Below are 19,078 nucleotides of genomic sequence, written 5' to 3' on the forward strand. Positions count from 1 at the left end.
TGAGTTCCGGTAAGGGGCTGGGTTGCGGTGCAAAAATGTCCCTTTGGGAAGCCAGACATTTCAACCTGCAGAGCTCAGAATTCAAGACACGGGAAGCCAGATGCTCCAAGTGCACTCCTGGGAACTGGAATCAGCACGTCTTGGTTTCCAGACCCGGGGCTTTCTACCGGGGACAAAGTGTCATGCCAGAGTGCTTGATCCCAAGTGCCTCCTGCATCCTGGAGGGCAGCATCCCATTCCTGTAAAGTAGTGCCTGTGAGCTGGCACTCAGCCTTTAACAGCCACGCCAATTTCCTGTAAGATCAGAAGCGCCTGTCTAGTTTAGCAGGTGACATGCGTCTGCCATCACAGCCCCTGCTGCGTCCTTCACGCTGGAGGTCTGGCCACTGCTGACAAAGCCAACCCTCCGTGAGCCCTGCATTAGTGCTTCTGATGGAGGCCCTGTGGTTGGGAGAGAGAAGTCTCTACTCAGACTACCAGTCTATTTCTATTTCAGAATGAATCATTGACCCTTCAGATTTCTATCAAGTTCAGCATTTGTCTCCATTACTGGCAGATTGGAGATTTGGTGGAAGCAGTAGCTACATTATCTTTGGTAAGTAGAAGCCCATGCCATTGGGCTCACTCATAGCTTCCATTCCTGCCACTGTGGTGCCAGCACTGGGTGGCCAATGACTCAGGCTGGCCCGTGACACCTGGCCACGTCGTTTTGCCTACTTGGCTGTTGGAAGCCTCTTCAGTGGTGGATGCTCTCCAGGGAGCACCACCACGTCATAGGACTGTCATCATGCTCTCCGCCCATCGCTCCCCCGTGCCCAACTGCATACCTCTACCAGACCTCCCTGCACTGGATCTTGGAGCCTTTTCTTTCCAGGCTCCTGGAGCCAGATAACCCATTTGGCACTGCCCATGAGTCCATATATATTGTAACTCTGGCCTAGTTTTCTTTCCACATGAAGTGGATGACCAGGTACTCTGCCCCAATTCTGCCCATTGGGAGGTGTCTCCATCACTGCTTTCTTTTGAGGTCACCCTTGATTGAGGCTGTATGCAGCTGCCATCTATGTTCAGCTCCCTCAAACCTATCAGGCCCCCAGACCATGAACTAAGCTGGGATGTTTTCTTCCTCCTTCGGTTATAGAGAATCCCCCACACAGCCACAGGCATGAACTGGTAAGACGCACTGGTGCGCACAGTGCTGGAGTCTGGGCAATGTCTATGTCGTGTGCTGTGCTCTGGTCTTGTCGTGCGAAACCGTAGGGATACCACTTCCATCTTAAGATGGATTTTTGCGGGCCCGCCTTCATCTCATGACATGATAGGTCTGCCCAAACCTAACTCTTTGGGCAGCTGTGGCTGCATGTCCACTTTGCGCCATAGTCAGGGGCTCTGTCTCTACCAGCATGCTGGCAGTCTTGTGATTCTCCTATCATAATTTGCCACAAATTCCACAAGCTCCTTTTCTCTGTTGTATTATTTTGCTAGGATTGCTATAACAAAGTACCGCGAATGAAAGGCCTAAACAGCTGCAATGTATTTTCTTGCAGTTGTGGAGGCTAGAAGTCAGGATCAAGGGGTCAGCAGGGCTCGTCCCTTCTGAGGGCTGAGAGGGAGAGCTGTGCTCCAGGCTTCTCTTCTGGGCTTGCAGATGGCTGGCTTTCCCGTGTCTTCACATGAGCTTCCTCCCTAGATGTAGCTGTGTCTAAATTTTCTCTTATAAGCACACTAGTCATATTGGATTAAGGCCCACCCTAATGACCTCATTTTACCTTAATTAACTCTTCTGCAATGACCCTGCTTGGGTCACATTCTAAGGTACTGGGATTTAGGACTTCAACGTATGATTCCTGTGAGAGGGGGATGTCAGCTGACACAGTTCAGCCTACAACACCCCCGAGTGATCCTCCTAATGTCACAGTCGGCCAGGTTATGTGCTCAGGTGTCAGCGCTCCATGCACCACAGCCTGGGCCCAGAGCAGAGCTCTTTCCTGCACTTGGCCCTCCCCAGAGCAGGCGGCTTTTTATTTCTCCCAGGACACAGGTCTGAGCAGCCCTCCCAGATGTGTCGTACGCTGCCTCCAAAACCGCAAGAAGCTTACAAGCTACTGAGCAGCTTTCTTCACGGAAGGAGGTGCCAGATGCAGTGATCTGTCCCGAACGCCCCTCATCCCTGCCTCCCTGGAAACTTCCCTGATGTAGCGAGCCCCTGGATACTGTAGGGTTTATCTCCCATCCTCTGGGGTGCGTGTGTTTTACCCAGGCCCCTGATGTGCTATAGCACTTCTTGCTCATCCAGTTTGATTAGATGCCACCATCAGTGATGTCATAGATTGAATATGAGGTTCTACAAATCTTCTAAATGGTCCAGATCTCGTCCTACTTTAATTATGACAACGGGCAGGTGGGTCAACATTAGCCCTGGGACAAAACTATCAATGTACTCATTGTTTGTTTCATGTGAAAGTAAAGTGCTTTTCAGATAGAAAATGCACTTGCAAAATTGGTGTCTCTACATCATTCGCTCCGGTCCAAGTGACTGTGTCCTAGCAAAGCTGTAAAAATATATCTGGCGCAGCAGATGGCGGTCAGTACTAATCCTCAGTTGAGTTTAGAGGAGTCTACTCTCATTTTCTAGGGTCCACCAGGAGTTTTCAATGGCAAGACTTGTAAGCTAAATAGATAAATGATGGGCCACAACCTCTGCCTCCTCTATATATTTAACAGCGATGCTAAATTCTGCCGCCCCTCCTGGGACATGATACTGTTATTTACTGCAGGGGCCGAGGAGAAGAGGAAACAGTTTTAGAGGCTTCCGTTTCTCTTCTTCACTGTAATAGCTCTTGCCTCTCAGGCCAAGAATACTCTTAAATGTGTCCGTTCTGATGATATTGGGTACCAGGAAAAACATTAGGTACCAGGAAAATGACCCGCTGTGACCCAAATCCTGACTGAGGCTGCGTTTATTACTTGGTCCTCATATACCCCATTCTAATAGGGGTCCTCATGTACCCCATTCTAGTAGGTTCCATGTTCCTGGAAGCAATGTGGATTTGGACCCCCAGAGTCCTTGAAATGCACCACCTCCCTCCCCCGCAGTGTACTGTTATCTGAGCAAATGGTGATGGCACTTTTATCAACGGGAATCCGGCCATGGTACTGCAGGCCCTTCGTCCTGGAGAGTGGTTCTCTTCTTCAGTCAATGGTTCTGGGTCTGAAACCAGCTCAGACATGGAAACCAGACCAAGGGAATGTTAATTTTGATTAGGACCATGCCTCTGGGGCTCCTCACCATCACTCCTGATTGTTTTTGGTGGGGCTGAGTGGCTCCCTGCCAGCTATTTTGCCCTGAGAGATTCACTGCTTTACTAACCTCTTCTGTACCTACGAGCCAGCAGCAGCCCTCCCTCAACTCTCCAGACACAGTGCCTCATCACAGTCACTGTGCTCCCCTGGCTTCTGGTGGTTCCGCGTGGCCTCTGTTGCTTTGGAATTGTACCATCCCGATAGCCACGAGGGAGCGGAGTTCCGCAGCAGCCTCTCCTGTCATCAGCTCTGGCTTTGACTTCAGTGTGGCTGATGTCCCTTTCACTAGGATAATCTCCCATTTCCTGGGGTCCATGTCAGTGTGCCAAATCCCAAATCCCAGGAGAGCACGCACAAATTGACCAGCTCTCCTTTATTCAATGCTGTATATCAGCCCCCTGGATAAAACACCCTCAGATTCCCTCCCAGCAGTTTCCTGGCTTCTGCTGGTCCATGCTGGCTACGACTTAACAGCTCCTGGGGGATATAGTGTTTCCCTCCCCCTACATCAGGCTCAGAACATCCCAGTGGGTTTCATGGATACTTCACCCTAGCTACAGGCTAAGTCACTAGGAGGGAAGGTGAGGTAAATTCAGCGGGGCATGTGGCATCAGCCCCTGCAAGAAGAAGCCTTTGTACCATCATCTCCAAGCTACTTCTATAGGTTCAGGGGAATCTCGATATTCAAATTCTTCCCCTGGTTTCAGCTGGTGATTAACTGTTCATATATTTAATCTTTTTTTCCAGAGCACTGACCAGTTTTAGCGATAGCTACCCAATTCCATCATCCTTATGGTTATGATTTACTCCAAATTTCTTAAAGGGCTGATATGCTGCAGGATCTAGTATGCCATCCCAGTTCATGACCAGTGAATGTTTTAAAAATTGGACTGTCACTTCACGATGGGGCTGTGTTCCACCTACCACCAGTGATGAGGGAAAGTGATGAGTGATCCAGCTGTAATCCCCACTCCTGGTACTAACTAACCATTGCAGGCTGACTCCACGGAAGCAGATCTGAGACAAGGACTTAGCAGGCAGGATACTTATTAAGGAATGCTCTTGGGATTAATACTGGTGGGACTCATGCCTGAAGAAGGAAGTGGCTGTGGGCAAAGGGAGAAGTCCAGCTGTCCCGCAGGTGCAGTGACAGCATCAGCTAGGCTCAGAGCAACCTGGCCCTTCAGAGTTGTCCCATGTTTAGCTCAGACGGCCAGGCCTTTATGCGATGACTCTGATCAGTCAAAGAATGTAAACTTTCCCAAAAAGGAAGAGGCTTTGGGTGACGTGGCCGTGTGAAGGGGCAGACAGCTGAAAGCCACTGCCGGCAGAGCTCCCAGCAGCTGCAGCAACCAGTCTCTCACTGAAGGGAAGGTGGGCCATGGACCACAGGGTGTGGTCCACCACAGAGAACTATGTTGTAACAGTAAAAAATAAACCTTTGCCACTGAGAACACTGAGATTTGGGGGATGCTTGTTACCATCATGTCACGTAGCCCATCCTGTCTCAAACACCTGACTTCATGTGAAAGGAGAGGAAGAACATAAAGAGGAACCCATCCAGAAGCACACGCCTGTTCATTTTCAAACACGTTGATTCAACAGTCATTCCGTCATTCCGAGCATACTCAGGTGGGTGAATGAGGTGGATAATTTTGTTTATAATAAACTGTGGTTAGTTTTCATCAAATCCACTGGCTCAGGCCCCAGTCTGTGGCACAGTCACTGGACCTGGAGGGAGGCCCAAATAAGGACACCGAGGTGGGCCACAGGGCCGGGAAGGGACAGCTTTCTGGGGGAAAAGCCAAGTGTTAAAATTGAATTAAAGAAAAATTCAGTTTCTCAGCCACACCAACCACATCATCAGCGCTTAATAGTGACATGTGGTTGGTGGCTACCATACTGTACAGCACAAATCCAGAGCATGTCCCTTGTCATGGAAAGTTTCATCGAACAGTGCTGAAGAATTTAAGGTTAGTCACTGCATGAGGAAGCGGGAAAATGCCTGACCCTTACCGCCCAAGACTTCATCAGAGGTTTTCCCAAATTTGACAACAATCCTATTTAAATGCCATTACCAATAATGACTTGTGAAAACAGAAACGTCTAGTCTATGATTTTTGCCCCAGATCCATGTTAGAGGAAGAACTTGAATATCATTCTCTCTTTAGCAATCAACACAAAATTGTCTTAAGAAGGAAGAGATGATTAAAGAGTTTGCAGGGTTGGGCGTGGTGGCTTATGCCTGTAATCTCAACATTTTGGGAGGCCAAGGTGGGAGAATTGCTTGAACCCAGGAATTTGAGACCAGCCTGGGCAACAGAGCAAGACCCTCATCTTCACAGAAAGTAAAAAAATTAGCTGAGTGGCATGCACCTGTGGTCCCAGCTACTAACAAGGCTGAGGCAGGAGAATCCTTTGAGTCCAAGAGGTTGAGGCTGCAGTGAGCTATGTTTGCACCATTGCACTCCAGCCTGGACGACAGAGCAAGACCCTGTCTCTAAAAAAGAAAAAAAAAGTATGAGGTAAAACAAAGAAAAAAAAAAAAAAGAGGATGGAAAAGTATCACAAAGGTGCCAGGAAGTTAATAAAAATACTTATCAGTGTTTTGTACAGTGTGTTATGACAAGTTTTAAATATTTTAATTTATGCCTTTAAAAATTCTAAATAAATATGTGCTTTCACAGTTAACTCAGCATTTGCAATTCATATTCCTTAAGAAAACAAACCCCTTCCTCCCAAATAAACAACTAGACATGCTTCAGTTCCTGTTAAATCTCATCTGCCTTGGATAGAAATGATTTTAAAAAGTAATTATGGTTTTACGGCAAAGCCATTGGCAGTACTCTTTCCTTTTTTCCTACTTAAATTGGAATCATTCCACATCTGCACTGGGTTGAATAGTGTTCCTCTAAAATTCACGTCCACCGTGACTAGCTGTAACCTTATTTGGGAATAGGGTCTTCGCCGATGTAATCAAGTTAAGATGAGGTTATCCTGCATTTGAGTGGGTGTTAAATCCAGTAACTGGTGTCCTTATATAAGGAAAGGACATCTGGACAGAGACACACAGGGGGAAGAAGGCTGTCGACAGACACGGAACCTGGAGTGATGCAGCCGCATGTTGAGGAAGGCCGAGGTCGGCCTGCAGCCACACCAGCTGTCAGGAGGAGGAGTCTTCCCAGGGTCTTCAGACAAAGCCCAGCCCTGCTGGCACACTGACTGTGGATGTCTCATGTCCAGAAATGTGAGTGCAGAAAACTGTTTGATTTATTGTGAAAAGCTGCCAGTCAGAACCCTTTGACACCAACACCACAGCCTAGGCACTGATTTGACCTAATTTCTTGTCAGTCTAGCCTATTACTTAGGTGTGATTATTTATTAAAGAACATTTACAACACTGTACGTTTTATTGAGTTCAAATATCACCTATTAGATATACAATACCAATTAATTGAAATGAACAGTACAAGAATACATGAAGCAAATATCGTAACATTTAAGTTTGGTCTCATTTAAGCAACAAGAAATGCTGAGTATTACTATTACATCTTCAAACCAGACTTAAACTTAGGAAACATAAGGCCAGATGAGAGACCTCTATCACAGGATATGACAACACACTGCCTATTCCAAACAAACAGGAAAAAGCATGATTATTACGTTTACATGTATCAGCTTATTTATTCAAATTTGCTCTAATTAAATAGAAAAAAGTACACATTTAATTCCTAATTGGTATAATCATTTCACAACTCTAAAATTAAGATGCTAATGACACCACTCTCCACTAGCATGAAAGAACAATATATGAATAGAGTACACAGCTTTCCAACCTATCTACTAACAGGTGTTTTTTTTTTTTTTTCAGAATTGAGTGGAAAATTGTGTGTGGGGTAAATAGCATGACAGAGAAGTTGATCACTGGTTGAACTGTTTGTAGTACAAAAGGTGAAAAAAAAATTAATGTATGGTAAATACTGAAGGTCCCAATGCAATTTAAAAAAAAAAAGATCTCTGAAAAGCAAAAGGTTAGAGATATTAATGTTGGAAACTCCATTTTCATCCTTGAAAGGTCACATTTGCCAACCAATTCAGACTCATGACAGCAAACTTCTCAGGGTTCTCTATTAGGGTCAGGGCCAATCCTCTGCCTTGGGGACTGTCATAGTACCCAGGGAGCCTCACATGCCTCTCCCAGCCCCTCCCTGCTCTGAGTGACTGAGAGAAGCTTCCTTTGCTGCAGGGCTGTAGGCAGGTGCTTCTGCTCTTCAGCCCCCCAAACACACCAAGGGATGCTTGAAGGTCCAGGCCTGCCCCTCTCTAGAGGAAAAACCTACTCATTTGGAGACTACAAACCTCTTCTAGCAGCTGTAACCTGAAATGCTAGAATGAACTTATATTAATCATGCTTTTTTTTACAATGTATAATGTTTTGACATCTCGGGGACCTCGCTGACTGGGGAGAGACTGCCCTTCCCAGGGTAAGCCAATTCTTAGAGCAAAGGGCTCCCTTGGGAGCACCTTTGCACACTAATCAATTCAGAGCCCGTCCTCTGAGCCAACTCCTCGATCTGACTCTTCTACCCCAGGAGGCAGTACCTCCTTGTCCTCAACACCCAGGGCCAGGCACCAGAGAGCTGGAGACCACCTCTACAGCTACAGCCCAAGACATTAAAACCTGCCAATCCTAAACTCTGCCCCCGCCCAGCTTCGCCTTTGCCATGGGGACACAATGGAAAGATGCCTGCCTGTGCTTGTCCCTAGTTCTGCCTCCTGACCACTCCAGTGCCTCCTCCTGTGGCCCTGCATGGCATGGTACGCTCCTTTCCTCCAGAAGTGCAAGTAACAAACTTTTCTTCCAGTGACATCAGCCTCTCCTTTATGAATTAAACATGTGGGTGCATGTTGATACCACTGGCACAGTGAGCAGGTGAGTCCGTGTGTGGCAGAGGGCATGCCTCGCCTCTGGCCACGTGTGGCTTACTAGCCGGACCCATCCTAGGGAGCATGGCCACTGCTGGCATGTTTGCACTTTGACTGCACCATGTAGGCTGTGTCTGCCAGAGTGTCTGTGACAGTCCAGCCTAAATTATAAGAGGACTGAGCTCATTCAGTCCTTGGTGCCGCAGATTAGGGTGATGTCAATCGTAGTCCCCTATCCGGCACCTTCTGGGACCTATAATTGGATGCACTGGGTCCCTCTGAATTCCCTACCTGGACATACCTACTTGCTTGGCTGGTAGTCGCAGGGCAGCGAAGTTAACTCCCTCCACAAGGAGCAAGGCACGGCTTTCCCTGCGAGCTTGTGTTGGATGAGAGTCTGATAACCGAGCCAGCAACGCTGAAGTCAGTGGTGGGCTGCTCACCTGCAGGGCCCTCCCCTGGCATCCAGTGAGGAATTAACTGCACTACGGGAAAAGGATCTGGCTATTGGTCTCCAAGTGCTTCAGGGATCCTCCAGCCACGTGGCTGGTGAGAGACGCCCTCCTCACAGAAACGACGGCAGCCAAAAGGTTTAAATGTTGCTTTAAGAGCCTTGCAGCAGTGGTGACCCATTCCTCCATCCAGTGGGACGCAAAGGGTCTATCCACAGAGACCAGTGGCTCAAGGTTTAAAGAAAAGGGGAAGGGGTGGGGCACTTTGTCCCACTCCCCTGAGACCTGCAGCAGCCCCTGGGCCATGTGAGCCTGTAACCCCATCTCGGCCAACGCGCTTGGGCACTCCTGAACACCCTGCCTCTCAACATGCTGGGAGCGCCTCCTTCCAACTAAATAGCCACAAAATCAGAAAAAAAAAAAAAAAAAAAAAAAAAAAGAAAAGAAAAGCAAGAAAAACCCTAGGTACAAGGGGAGAAAAGGAAAGGTAACTAAATAGACTGTGTGTGTATAAGTGTGTGTGTGCATATATATACACATGCACACATATAGCATATTTTAATACAAATATAGAATAAATTATACATGTATGGTACATATACAACTAAACTAAAATGGAGGTCCCTTATCTGATCCAATTAGATATCCAACACTTAGGCACTAAAAATTTATGCAACAAATTATATATTAATATTACATATAAATAAGATTTATATACTAAAAAATTGATATAACCAAAAGTTAAAAGGGTGCCTATTGGCTTCTGTGTCTCCATAACTTAGGTTCTAAATTAACGGTAACATTTGCTAAAATGTACCCATTAAAGCTTCATAGTCTTAATACTGGGGCTCCAATTACAGTTATACCTGGAGATCCCACTAAATCTAAACACTGTACCCCTATAATCTTTTTAAAAAGGCAACCAAACAGAAAATAGGGGAAAAGAAGGTATGCTTCACTTTAACTGTAGCCTGTCTAAATTTCCCGTGGTCATAGTACCCAGTGCTCTAATATCCCATATTGGATACAGATATTCTAATACAACAAATAATAAATTAAAATTAAAATCAGTCTTTGGCACTTACAAGCTAGCTTGATAAACGATGTCCCTGGACCTCCAGTTAAAACAGTTAATATGAGGCCTTCAAGGATTAAAACCTACTAACTAATAAAGCAGTAATTATACCCATTGCCTCTCCACTGAATTTTTTCTATCCACAAACCTGGAAAAAAAAGGGGGTGCCTCATGGTGGACTACTACAACCTTATTGCTGTGGTCCCATCTATTACCCAATTTCCAGTATTATTAAAATTACTAATTCTATACCATAAATAACTGGCCAATATTTTGCTCTTACAGACTTGGCTAACATGTCTCATTACGTGTCTGCTTGCACAGCTTCTCAGCTGCAGTCTGCCTCCTGCTCTGAAGGGCCACATAGACCTTTGCAGGCCACCCACAGGGAGCTCCACAGCTTTGCCACGGCACACAATCTCTGCAGACAAGGTCTATACCACATCCACCTTCTACAGTAGCACAAATGAGGAGATTCATCATCACGCTCATTAGGGACATGCAAGTCCAACATCTTCAAATACTTTTGAGGTTCTGATGGCAATGTAGTCCTCATTTACACATTCTACTTAATTTTCTTGCTGCTGCTTACAAATCAGCTTGCTTTAAATGGTGCTCTCTCTGAAAACAACCTCTAAAATCAAACCAAATTCAAATCCATGGGCACTCCTGCTGGTGCCCTCAGAGGCCCCTTCATTATAGAAACCCTGGCAAGCTCTACGCAGGCCTGGAGTTCCGGCCCACTTAGGATGGACATAGGTGCCCAAGGGCTTCGGATGCAAGAAACTGCCCCTCTCAGACTCATGCTATACCCCATTAAAACAGTACATGGCTGGGTACCTGCTGGGCTCTCCTGAACACAGAGGCTCCTAGGGACCTGAGCCTAGGACCCCAGTCTCCAGTTGCCCATCATAAGCACCCGACAAGCTCAGCAAAATTACTGATGCCTCCTTAACACAGGACGGATCCAAACCTGGGCCCTCTGATGCACTCTATCCTCAAGAGGGTGGTCTCCCATGTCCTCAGTCCCTTGTGAGGTCATCCTCCCCCAGATCCCTTGGGGTCCCTTAGATTAACTGAGTGAACAGCACTGGGAGTTCACAGATAGTACAGATGGCATTGCCCTCATACAAACAACAGAGCCCAATCAAATGTTGCTGCTTTCTATCCTTTAGCTGGGATGCCCTAACATAAAATGGAACCCAAAAAGCAACACGCATGGCCGATGTCAGGCAGTCGTCTTAACGCTGGATGCCCTGGTCAGCACAGGGCCCCAACTTCACATTTATGGCCAACTGTTGGACCACTGCTTGAGTTTCCCCCTTCAGGGTAAGACACTCTGGGACTCTTCCTCCCAGATACCAAAACCTAAATCTAAATCACACCTGTTCACATGTGCTACAGCTGGGATACAAGGTCTTGCCGTGACACTCCTTGTCCCTTCAGGGTGGCTGGCATCACTGAAAGTAACTGAGACACACATGCCACGTCTCAGAATCCACTATACTGGGCTCTGGGAAAAGGCATTTGTCATAACTTCCACAGCCCTGATAGGTTCCACACAACCGGTTTAACTAAGAGACATAATGTCTCCTCAAACAGCTCCATTTCAAATTCAGGTCTGCCCACGGACCCCGAAATGGGCCTCTATCTTGCCCCACAAACCTCAATCTCTCTTAATTTAGGGCCTCTCGGCTGACTCACACCTCACACAAACTTTAAAAAACATTACCATAGTCCCCTTTAAACAAAAAGAGGACCACGTCTTGCTTTCTTGTATATAAAAGCTCATTACGTATTAGGGCCTTTCATAATGTTTCTCCCTAGTCCTATAAACTTTGGATCTTGTGCCCACCTGATAAGTGCTAGAGACCAGAGAGAATATGTTCTCTCCTGGATCCATTAACCCCAGGGCTCCCACAGGCCAGGCAGCTGCTCATCTGATACAGAACCCACTTGAACCTAAACTTCCACCAAAAAGGAAGAATCAAAACCCTGTCAGGTGCAGCTGCACACATTCTGGTGCCTATTGATCTTGTCACCACTGATCTGGGGACTTTCACTGGTTTATGATCCAGAGACCCAGACCCTCCAGGTAAGCCACTGTTTCAACCAAGTGCTGGGAACCACATTAGCATTAGTAGGGATCCGCTTAGCAGGAGACCCCACGTCTCACATCCCAGAAGACACTGCCCAGCCCAGCAGCTCACAGCTGAAGATGACATGGCCCCAGTCATGGCCTCACCGTGAGAGATGACTTAGTCCCAGATATTAAAACCTCTGTCCTAGTGATGCCCATGGGCTGCCTCTCCTGAGGCACCAAGTGAGCATAAGACATTTTTGTTGTTCTTCCTTTTAATATTGAGGAGTCCACTATGTTCCCTGGCCTCCCATCTGATACATGCCCTGCTTTCTGCCAAAACATGGCCCCCTATACTCCCACGTCTAAATGAAAACCCTGGAAGAAGGGGCTACTATCTGTGCCATTCTAAAACTTAAGGGAGTGTCTGGCTTTCCCAGGTGGTAACTGCCTCCTATCGGTCAACTCCTCAATCCCTGGGGGAGGAGCACCCACTCCCAGGGCCTTCTCCTACCTCCCCAGCTGGCTTTTCACCGACCGCCTGCCCTGTACCTCCACAGCCACTCCCTCCCTGTGGTGACACATGAACACCACGAGTCTCTGTGTATCCTCTACTGAACTCTCGCTGTGCACCCCCAACCACACAACTGCCAGACCTGCCACCCCAAGCCGAGAAACACCGCAGTACCATCACCAGACTCATATGCTTAACACGTTAACAACTGCACCAAGAAATTGTTAGAGGCCCCCCAAAACTGCAGAACTATGTTCTTGACTAATGCCATATACATGAGAGCCTTAGCTATGGGCCGGCCTAAGGGACTCCTGTATTTCCATGTGGGTTCCTCCTTTCTACTCGCAGAATAAAACGTTTTCTATGCTTTTTAAGGCAATGCCCTACTCTTTAAAAGTTTTTGCTTTCAAAAGTGAACTCAGTATCTCAAAACAGCAGAGGACCAATTGTATTAGTCGTGATTATATTTTATATTTTGACATCTCAGGGGCCTCGCTGACCCAAAAGAAACTGCCCGTCCCAGGGCAAGTCAATTCTTAGGCTATCCTGGGAGCAAAGTAACCAATCTAGAGTCCATCCTCCAAAGTGCCTTCTCTATCTGGCTCTTACAAACTAGGAGGCAAACCCCCCACCCTGATCACCCAGGGCCAGGTGCCAGATGGCTACAGACCACCCATATAGCCTAGAGCAGGCGTCCCCAAACTATGGCCTGCGGGCCGCATGCGCCCCCCTGAAGCCATTTATCCGGCCCCCCGCCGCACTTCAGGAAGGGGCACCTCTTTCACTGGTGGTCAGTGAGAGGAGCACAGTATGTGGCGGCCCTCCAACGGTCTCAGGGACAGTGAACTGGCCCCCTGTGTAAAAAGTTTGGGGATGCCTGGCCTAGAGGCTGAGCTGTTACTTAAATCAGACAGTCTAAGCTGTTTGCCTGTCCTGCCTGTCCTGGAGAACAACACCGTAGAGGGTCTGAGACACGCTCGCCCTCACTCCTGCTTCTGCCTGCCTCCCGTGCTTCCCCTCATGCCCTGGTGTGGTCCGCTGCCTCTCATTCTCTCGTGTCTACAGGAATTGTGAGGAACAGTAAACACTATCCGTGGCATCCACCTCTCTGTGTCCTCATCCAGTATCAGACCTCATCCTTTATCAGACCTGGGTGCAAATTAGATCTAACGTCCCCAACTTGGGAAAGTGCAATGGGGGCACTTCAACTTCTTCATTATTTGTTCTCTCCTAAAAGCTGAGCCACTGCTAAAAGGCTATTTGATAAAATTCAGCAGTTGAGAAGTGAAAGTCAAGGTGAGGCTGAGGTGAGGAGTTGTAAAGGGAAAAAGACTTTCCCCTGGGAGTCAGAGCCAGTGCTCCGAATGAAGTGTCTCACCCTAGTAGAGAGGGGGTGATGCTGGCAAAGGGGTTCAGTTATCTCCCTGCGTGGGCGATGGCTCGCACAGCTGATCTTTCCTATCCGGAGCCGGCTTTCCTGGCAATTAGGTTCTGGTGAACGACAGAATCAGAATATGGCCTTTAGGAAGGTGTTGAAGGGGAAGAACTCCTTCCACTGGCTGCCACTGCTGTTTATGCTAAAAAGTGGGGAGATAGGGACCTCTCTACTCAACTCGATAGCCATACTGGGGAAAAAATAAAACTTTGTGCTGTCAACCAAAAGAAATCACCCACATTTATTTTCTTCTAATTTGCTTCTAATTACCTTTCTTCTTCATATCTTTCACACTCCTTATTTGATAGACAGTATTTAAATTTTGAAGAGTAGCATTTACCCAAGTAATTTAAGTGGTAGGGCACAAAAGAAGACAAGAGGGAGAAGAAACAGATGGGTATTTTTTTAAAGCACTTAAAAATTATAGTAAATTCTATGTAATATAGGCAATGGATTATTTTGATGGTAACAACTGCCAATTTCCCAAGAAGTTTATAATAAAGTGATAATGCCATAGTTCATTGTAATTCTACTATCCATAAACTTCAATTGTTCCTTGATTATTCAAAAGTCCTGTAGTAAGACCTGACATATGTTAAGAGTTGTATAACTTGTTAAATGGTCTTGGTGTTTTTTGTTTTTGAGGGGGAGGAGGTTTAACTGCAAAAATGACACATTTGTGACCCTACAAATGAGATAATACTGTTGAATTTGGTACATAAATTGGTTAAGAATTATTGTGTTTCTATGGATAAACCTTAACATTTTAGGTAAACCTTAACATTTTAAATTCTTTTGAAAATTTAAAAAGTATCCTAACTTTCAATTCTGAAGATGAGGACACACACAGGAGATGGGATATGATAAAAGGGTCATGGGCTTTCGGAAGGCTGCCTTTGGGAGCTTACTTGCATTTCAAAGACACAGGCAGGTTTGGGCAATGAATGGAAAAATACCGAACAGCAGGTATTGTTCCTCAAGAAGAAAAATGACTCCCCCACTCTGCTATTACTTTTTTTCTGCTTTTATTCCAATGTAACTAGAGCATGACTGTTGAAGCACTTTCAGTTCAATTAAGCTGGAATGTCCTGACTTTGAATGAGAAATTACATTATTTTCCGAGAAATGCTTAGAATTGGCATCTCCCTGACAGAGAAGGGGCAGAAGGGAGCAGGCAGAGGAGGAAGCAGACGTTCTGCTTTGGCTTGATTGGCAGCAAACTGAAGCTGGGGGTTGTTTTGTTTTTCGGTTTGTAAAAGGAGGCTTCCTTCACGACATGACCATAGGATGCAGTCACCCTGACTCTGTTCCTGATGCGTAATGTTTCTAAGTGCTCAGTAAGTACCAATCTACTCCCACGCTGCAGCATGTGGGGGTGGAATGCTGAACAGAGAGAGCACGATGTGATCATAGTTAATTCCCTCTGGTATCAAAAAATAAAAGCATGTGTTGCTCTCATCTGCGTCATCATTGTTGCTCAGGCTTTTACTTAACAACACGCAGAATGAGAAGACCAGAAAGGCAGGCAGAATCATGAAGAAATAACTGAATAGTTCTGATTCCAAGAACTGTGTGACATGACATTTAAAGAGTAGGGAAGAGAAAGCAACAGGTTCCAAATGTTATAGCAAGTGTACCAAGTTAACTTTAGGAAGGCTCGTGGAGAAGCTGTGATCACATTGTGGTTATTTCGACACTTCCAAATGGAAATGGCGATGATAACTATTCAGCTGTGATATAAAGGTACAAAAAGATTTTCCAAAAGAGGAAGGCAGAGAATGGTCAATGCAGATCAATTTTCACGAACCACTTCTGGTTAAGGTCTTCTGGCATATGAGCTACATTTTGTTTCCTGTTAAATGATCGGGTTAGGTTATAATGCCTAAGAAAGTTGAATAGTATTGTTAATGCATAAATTAATAAAATCTCTTAGAAATCACTTGGCCAAACTGCCATTAAACCATCTCAAGATGATAGTTGAGATTCACAATAAGCGAGGCACTTGAAACACTGGATTGAAAAAGATTTGCACATTTTCTCTTTATAATTAAGTGACACTGTTATTTTCTAACTCTCATGATAAGACTAAGTTTTATCTACTGAAAACTACAAGAAAAATTAATATTATAAAGTCTTTCTAATAAAATGCTTGATGGATTGGTAACCATCAACATTGTGTATTATGAGATATATATTTAAAAACTAAAACATCACACACACCTTCAATGAACAAAGCAAAACTTGCAGCTGTGATGTGCTCTTTAGTGGTTGTGACCCTCTGGTTAGGGTCCACCTTGCAGATGAGGAAGCCAACTCAATGCACCAGCTGGTTAGGCCAGAGAGAACGTATGTGTATCTCAGATTCAGTTATTCCAATCAATATCACCAATGTGCATTACAGCATGGAAGTTATAGTACTGTCCTTTAACAGATAACACATGGTCTGATCACTGTAAAACTTTCTTTCAAAAATATAATCTCAGGTTGGTGCTGGAGAAAAACTTGCTGAATATTTACGTCTCATACCGTCCACCCTCCCTTCGTATATTCTCATCTATTTTCCTGAAATAGATGGATTATCATGGCACGACAGATTGTTAATGTTTTTGTGTATTAATAAATGGATAGTAAACTGAAATTTACTGATGGGACTAATTTCTAATGCAAATCCCAGTAGAAAAGATGACTGTTTTCTAAATGCTTAGTAACCACTGGTTAATGAGACAAGGTTCTACTTTCAAGGTGTTCTTTGCACTTGGTGGTTTTATGTTTGACATCCCAATGTATATACAATTTTAACTCACTTTTGCTCACTTTATTGTGTGTAAATATATATATATATATATATATATATACACACATATATATATACACATATGTGTATATATATATCTCCTCAAGTGAACTATACTGTTCTTAGGTTTTTCTATATCCAAGGTACACTTTCTTATATTTTGACATTCATTTGATTACAACATGCAATTTACAACACCTGGGACTACAACAGGACATTAAACACAGTTCTACCCGGTAGCTACTACTTCTTGGGTAAGGACTAGTTTGGGCTCCCACACTGAACAATGGTGTGATGATTCAGTTTCACAGATAACTTCACAGCAACACACAAAGCCTAAGCGTCGTTTTAGTTAGCCTGTGTTCTAAGAAATCCACTTCCAGATAAAAACATGCTTCCCCCTATTGTCTAGACACTTAAGCATGCCTTTTCCATCTGGCAGAGCAAGATACTGACTGGGAAGGGAATCCTTTCTCGTGAAACCTAAACCTCATGGAAACCATCTGCAGGGTCCCGTGCTGTCAGTGAATTGCATTCCCCAAGCATCTGCTTCCAAGAGATTTTCTTAGGTTGTTTTCCAACTATGGGCTCCATTCAGACTTCAGGCTAACCCTGTACAAGGTCAGATCCCACCAGACACAGAATTGTCATTTTTGAGGAGGACTCAATATTTGGCAAGTGTTCCCTTTTGGAACCTTATCCACAAGCACTTGACAAAGCACAATGAATGGACGGCTATTCATCCATGCCTGACATTTATGAAGGTACAAGGGCTTCCAGAAACCTTAACAGAGAGAAAAAAATCAATTATTTCTCTGCCTGGCATTAGCCAGCTCCTGCCGACTATTCATCTTACGCGTGATGATGACTAATATCCGTCGGATGGCAAGGAGCCGCTCTTTGAGCGAGGTCATGCCGAGGATGGCCAGCTGAGCCTTGCGCTCCAGGGGCAGCACGGCCAGGATCCACCAGGACCAGGCAGGGCCACTGGGATTACTCTGCAGAAGAGATGAGAAGAAAGCAAGATTAACACTGAAAATAAAAGCCTGTTCCCCACAGTCTTGTGCTCCACCAACAGGCACCTGAGCAAGAATTAAATGCCACCTTGTATTTTAGGGCTATTTCACAATCCATTCAGCTCTCAAAATACATAGTTCACTTTTACGGTACACATTTAAAGGCGGGAAACTCACAGAAGGAAGAGTCTGCAAAGAGAAGCATCTTCCACAGGGAAAGTCTATGAATTAGTTACTTCTCGTCTCTCAAGCCTTCAGTTAAGAGTACATTCTGGTCAGAAGAGAAGACCATCATTTTTACCTTCACTTTCCAGTGTTCTGTGCTATTATTTTGCATGTCTTAAGCATGCCATATAAAGCATAATATTATAAAGGCTAAAAGTATATGTACATATTTGAGTGACATACTCGATGTGGAAAATGAGTGTATGTATAAAACATGTGTATGTATGCATGCTACATGCCAGAGTTATCATAAATTAGATATGTAAGAATTATTATGCTACCAAATAACCTTTATTTTACATAATCAGACAAGCACTTCTAGACTGAGTGGTAGGCAAAAGCCGATCATCAATTGTTCTCACTATTCCTGGTATTAGAACCAAGATATCCAGGTCTTTTTGTTTCCAGGGTCTTGGATTCTTGACTCTATTCCTCCTCCAAAAATGTGCAGGATGCCCAAGTCACCTTAGTGTAGGGTGAGGTAGATTATACTGGAGGATTAGGAATAGCACTGTGGCCAAAGCTCACCAGGGGTGGTAGCCCAAGTCACTGTGAGGAAGACATCAACCTGCCCTTCAGAGGGAGAAAGGCACAGATGGAGAAAACAACCTTTTATACAGATTCACACTCTTTTTCCCTCCTCATCTCACAGAGAAAGAAAAAAACTGAGTAGCATGCTTAATCGGAAGGACTCTAAATAAGAAAATTGATGTATTACCTAAAATCCCACTGTAGTTAGCAGAAAAATGGTCCCCACAAAGACTAATTCCTGAAACCTGTGAATATGGTACCTTATATGGCAAACGGACTTGGAGGATGTGATTGAGTTGAGGACTTTAGGATGAGGAGATTATCCTGATGGCCCAATGTGTTCATATGGGGTCCTTTCTGGGCCATGGTCAAAGGGACATGTGGCTGCGGAAGAAAGGTCGGAGAGAGGCAACGTTGCCAGCTCTGACAAGAGAAAGGAAGTCAAGGAATGCCACCGGCTTCTACAAGCCACAAATGCAAGGAAGCAGACTCTCCCCAACAACCTCCACAGAGGAATGCACACTGCCATCACCCTGATCATAGTCTGGCCTGCAGAACCAGGACTGGAAGACAATAGATACATGTTGTTTTAAGCCACCACGTTTGTGATAATTTCTTACAGTAGTAGTACGAAGCTAAAGTACCGACCAAAAAATTTGGTTAATAAATAAAAACTCCTAGGAAAAAGATTGACTTATATTCTAATGCAAGTCAGTCTAACCACCTT

General features: G+C 45.1%; 1 protein-coding gene across 1 annotated transcript in view; it reads right to left on the reverse strand.

The window, feature by feature from the left end:
• Positions 1-6,549: 6,549 nt before the first annotated feature.
• Positions 6,550-19,078, reverse strand: part of LONRF2 (LON peptidase N-terminal domain and ring finger 2) — a 47,113-nt gene continuing 34,584 nt past the window's right edge. The window contains exon 12 of the mRNA XM_010352081.3: positions 6,550-17,577. Within this exon, the coding sequence (XP_010350383.2) occupies positions 17,383-17,577 (195 nt within the window). The 3' untranslated portion in view covers positions 6,550-17,382. The remainder of the gene's footprint in view (positions 17,578-19,078) is intronic.

This window comes from Saimiri boliviensis, chromosome 1 (assembly GCF_048565385.1).
Source record: "Saimiri boliviensis isolate mSaiBol1 chromosome 1, mSaiBol1.pri, whole genome shotgun sequence".
NCBI classification, from domain to species: Eukaryota; Metazoa; Chordata; class Mammalia; order Primates; family Cebidae; genus Saimiri; species Saimiri boliviensis.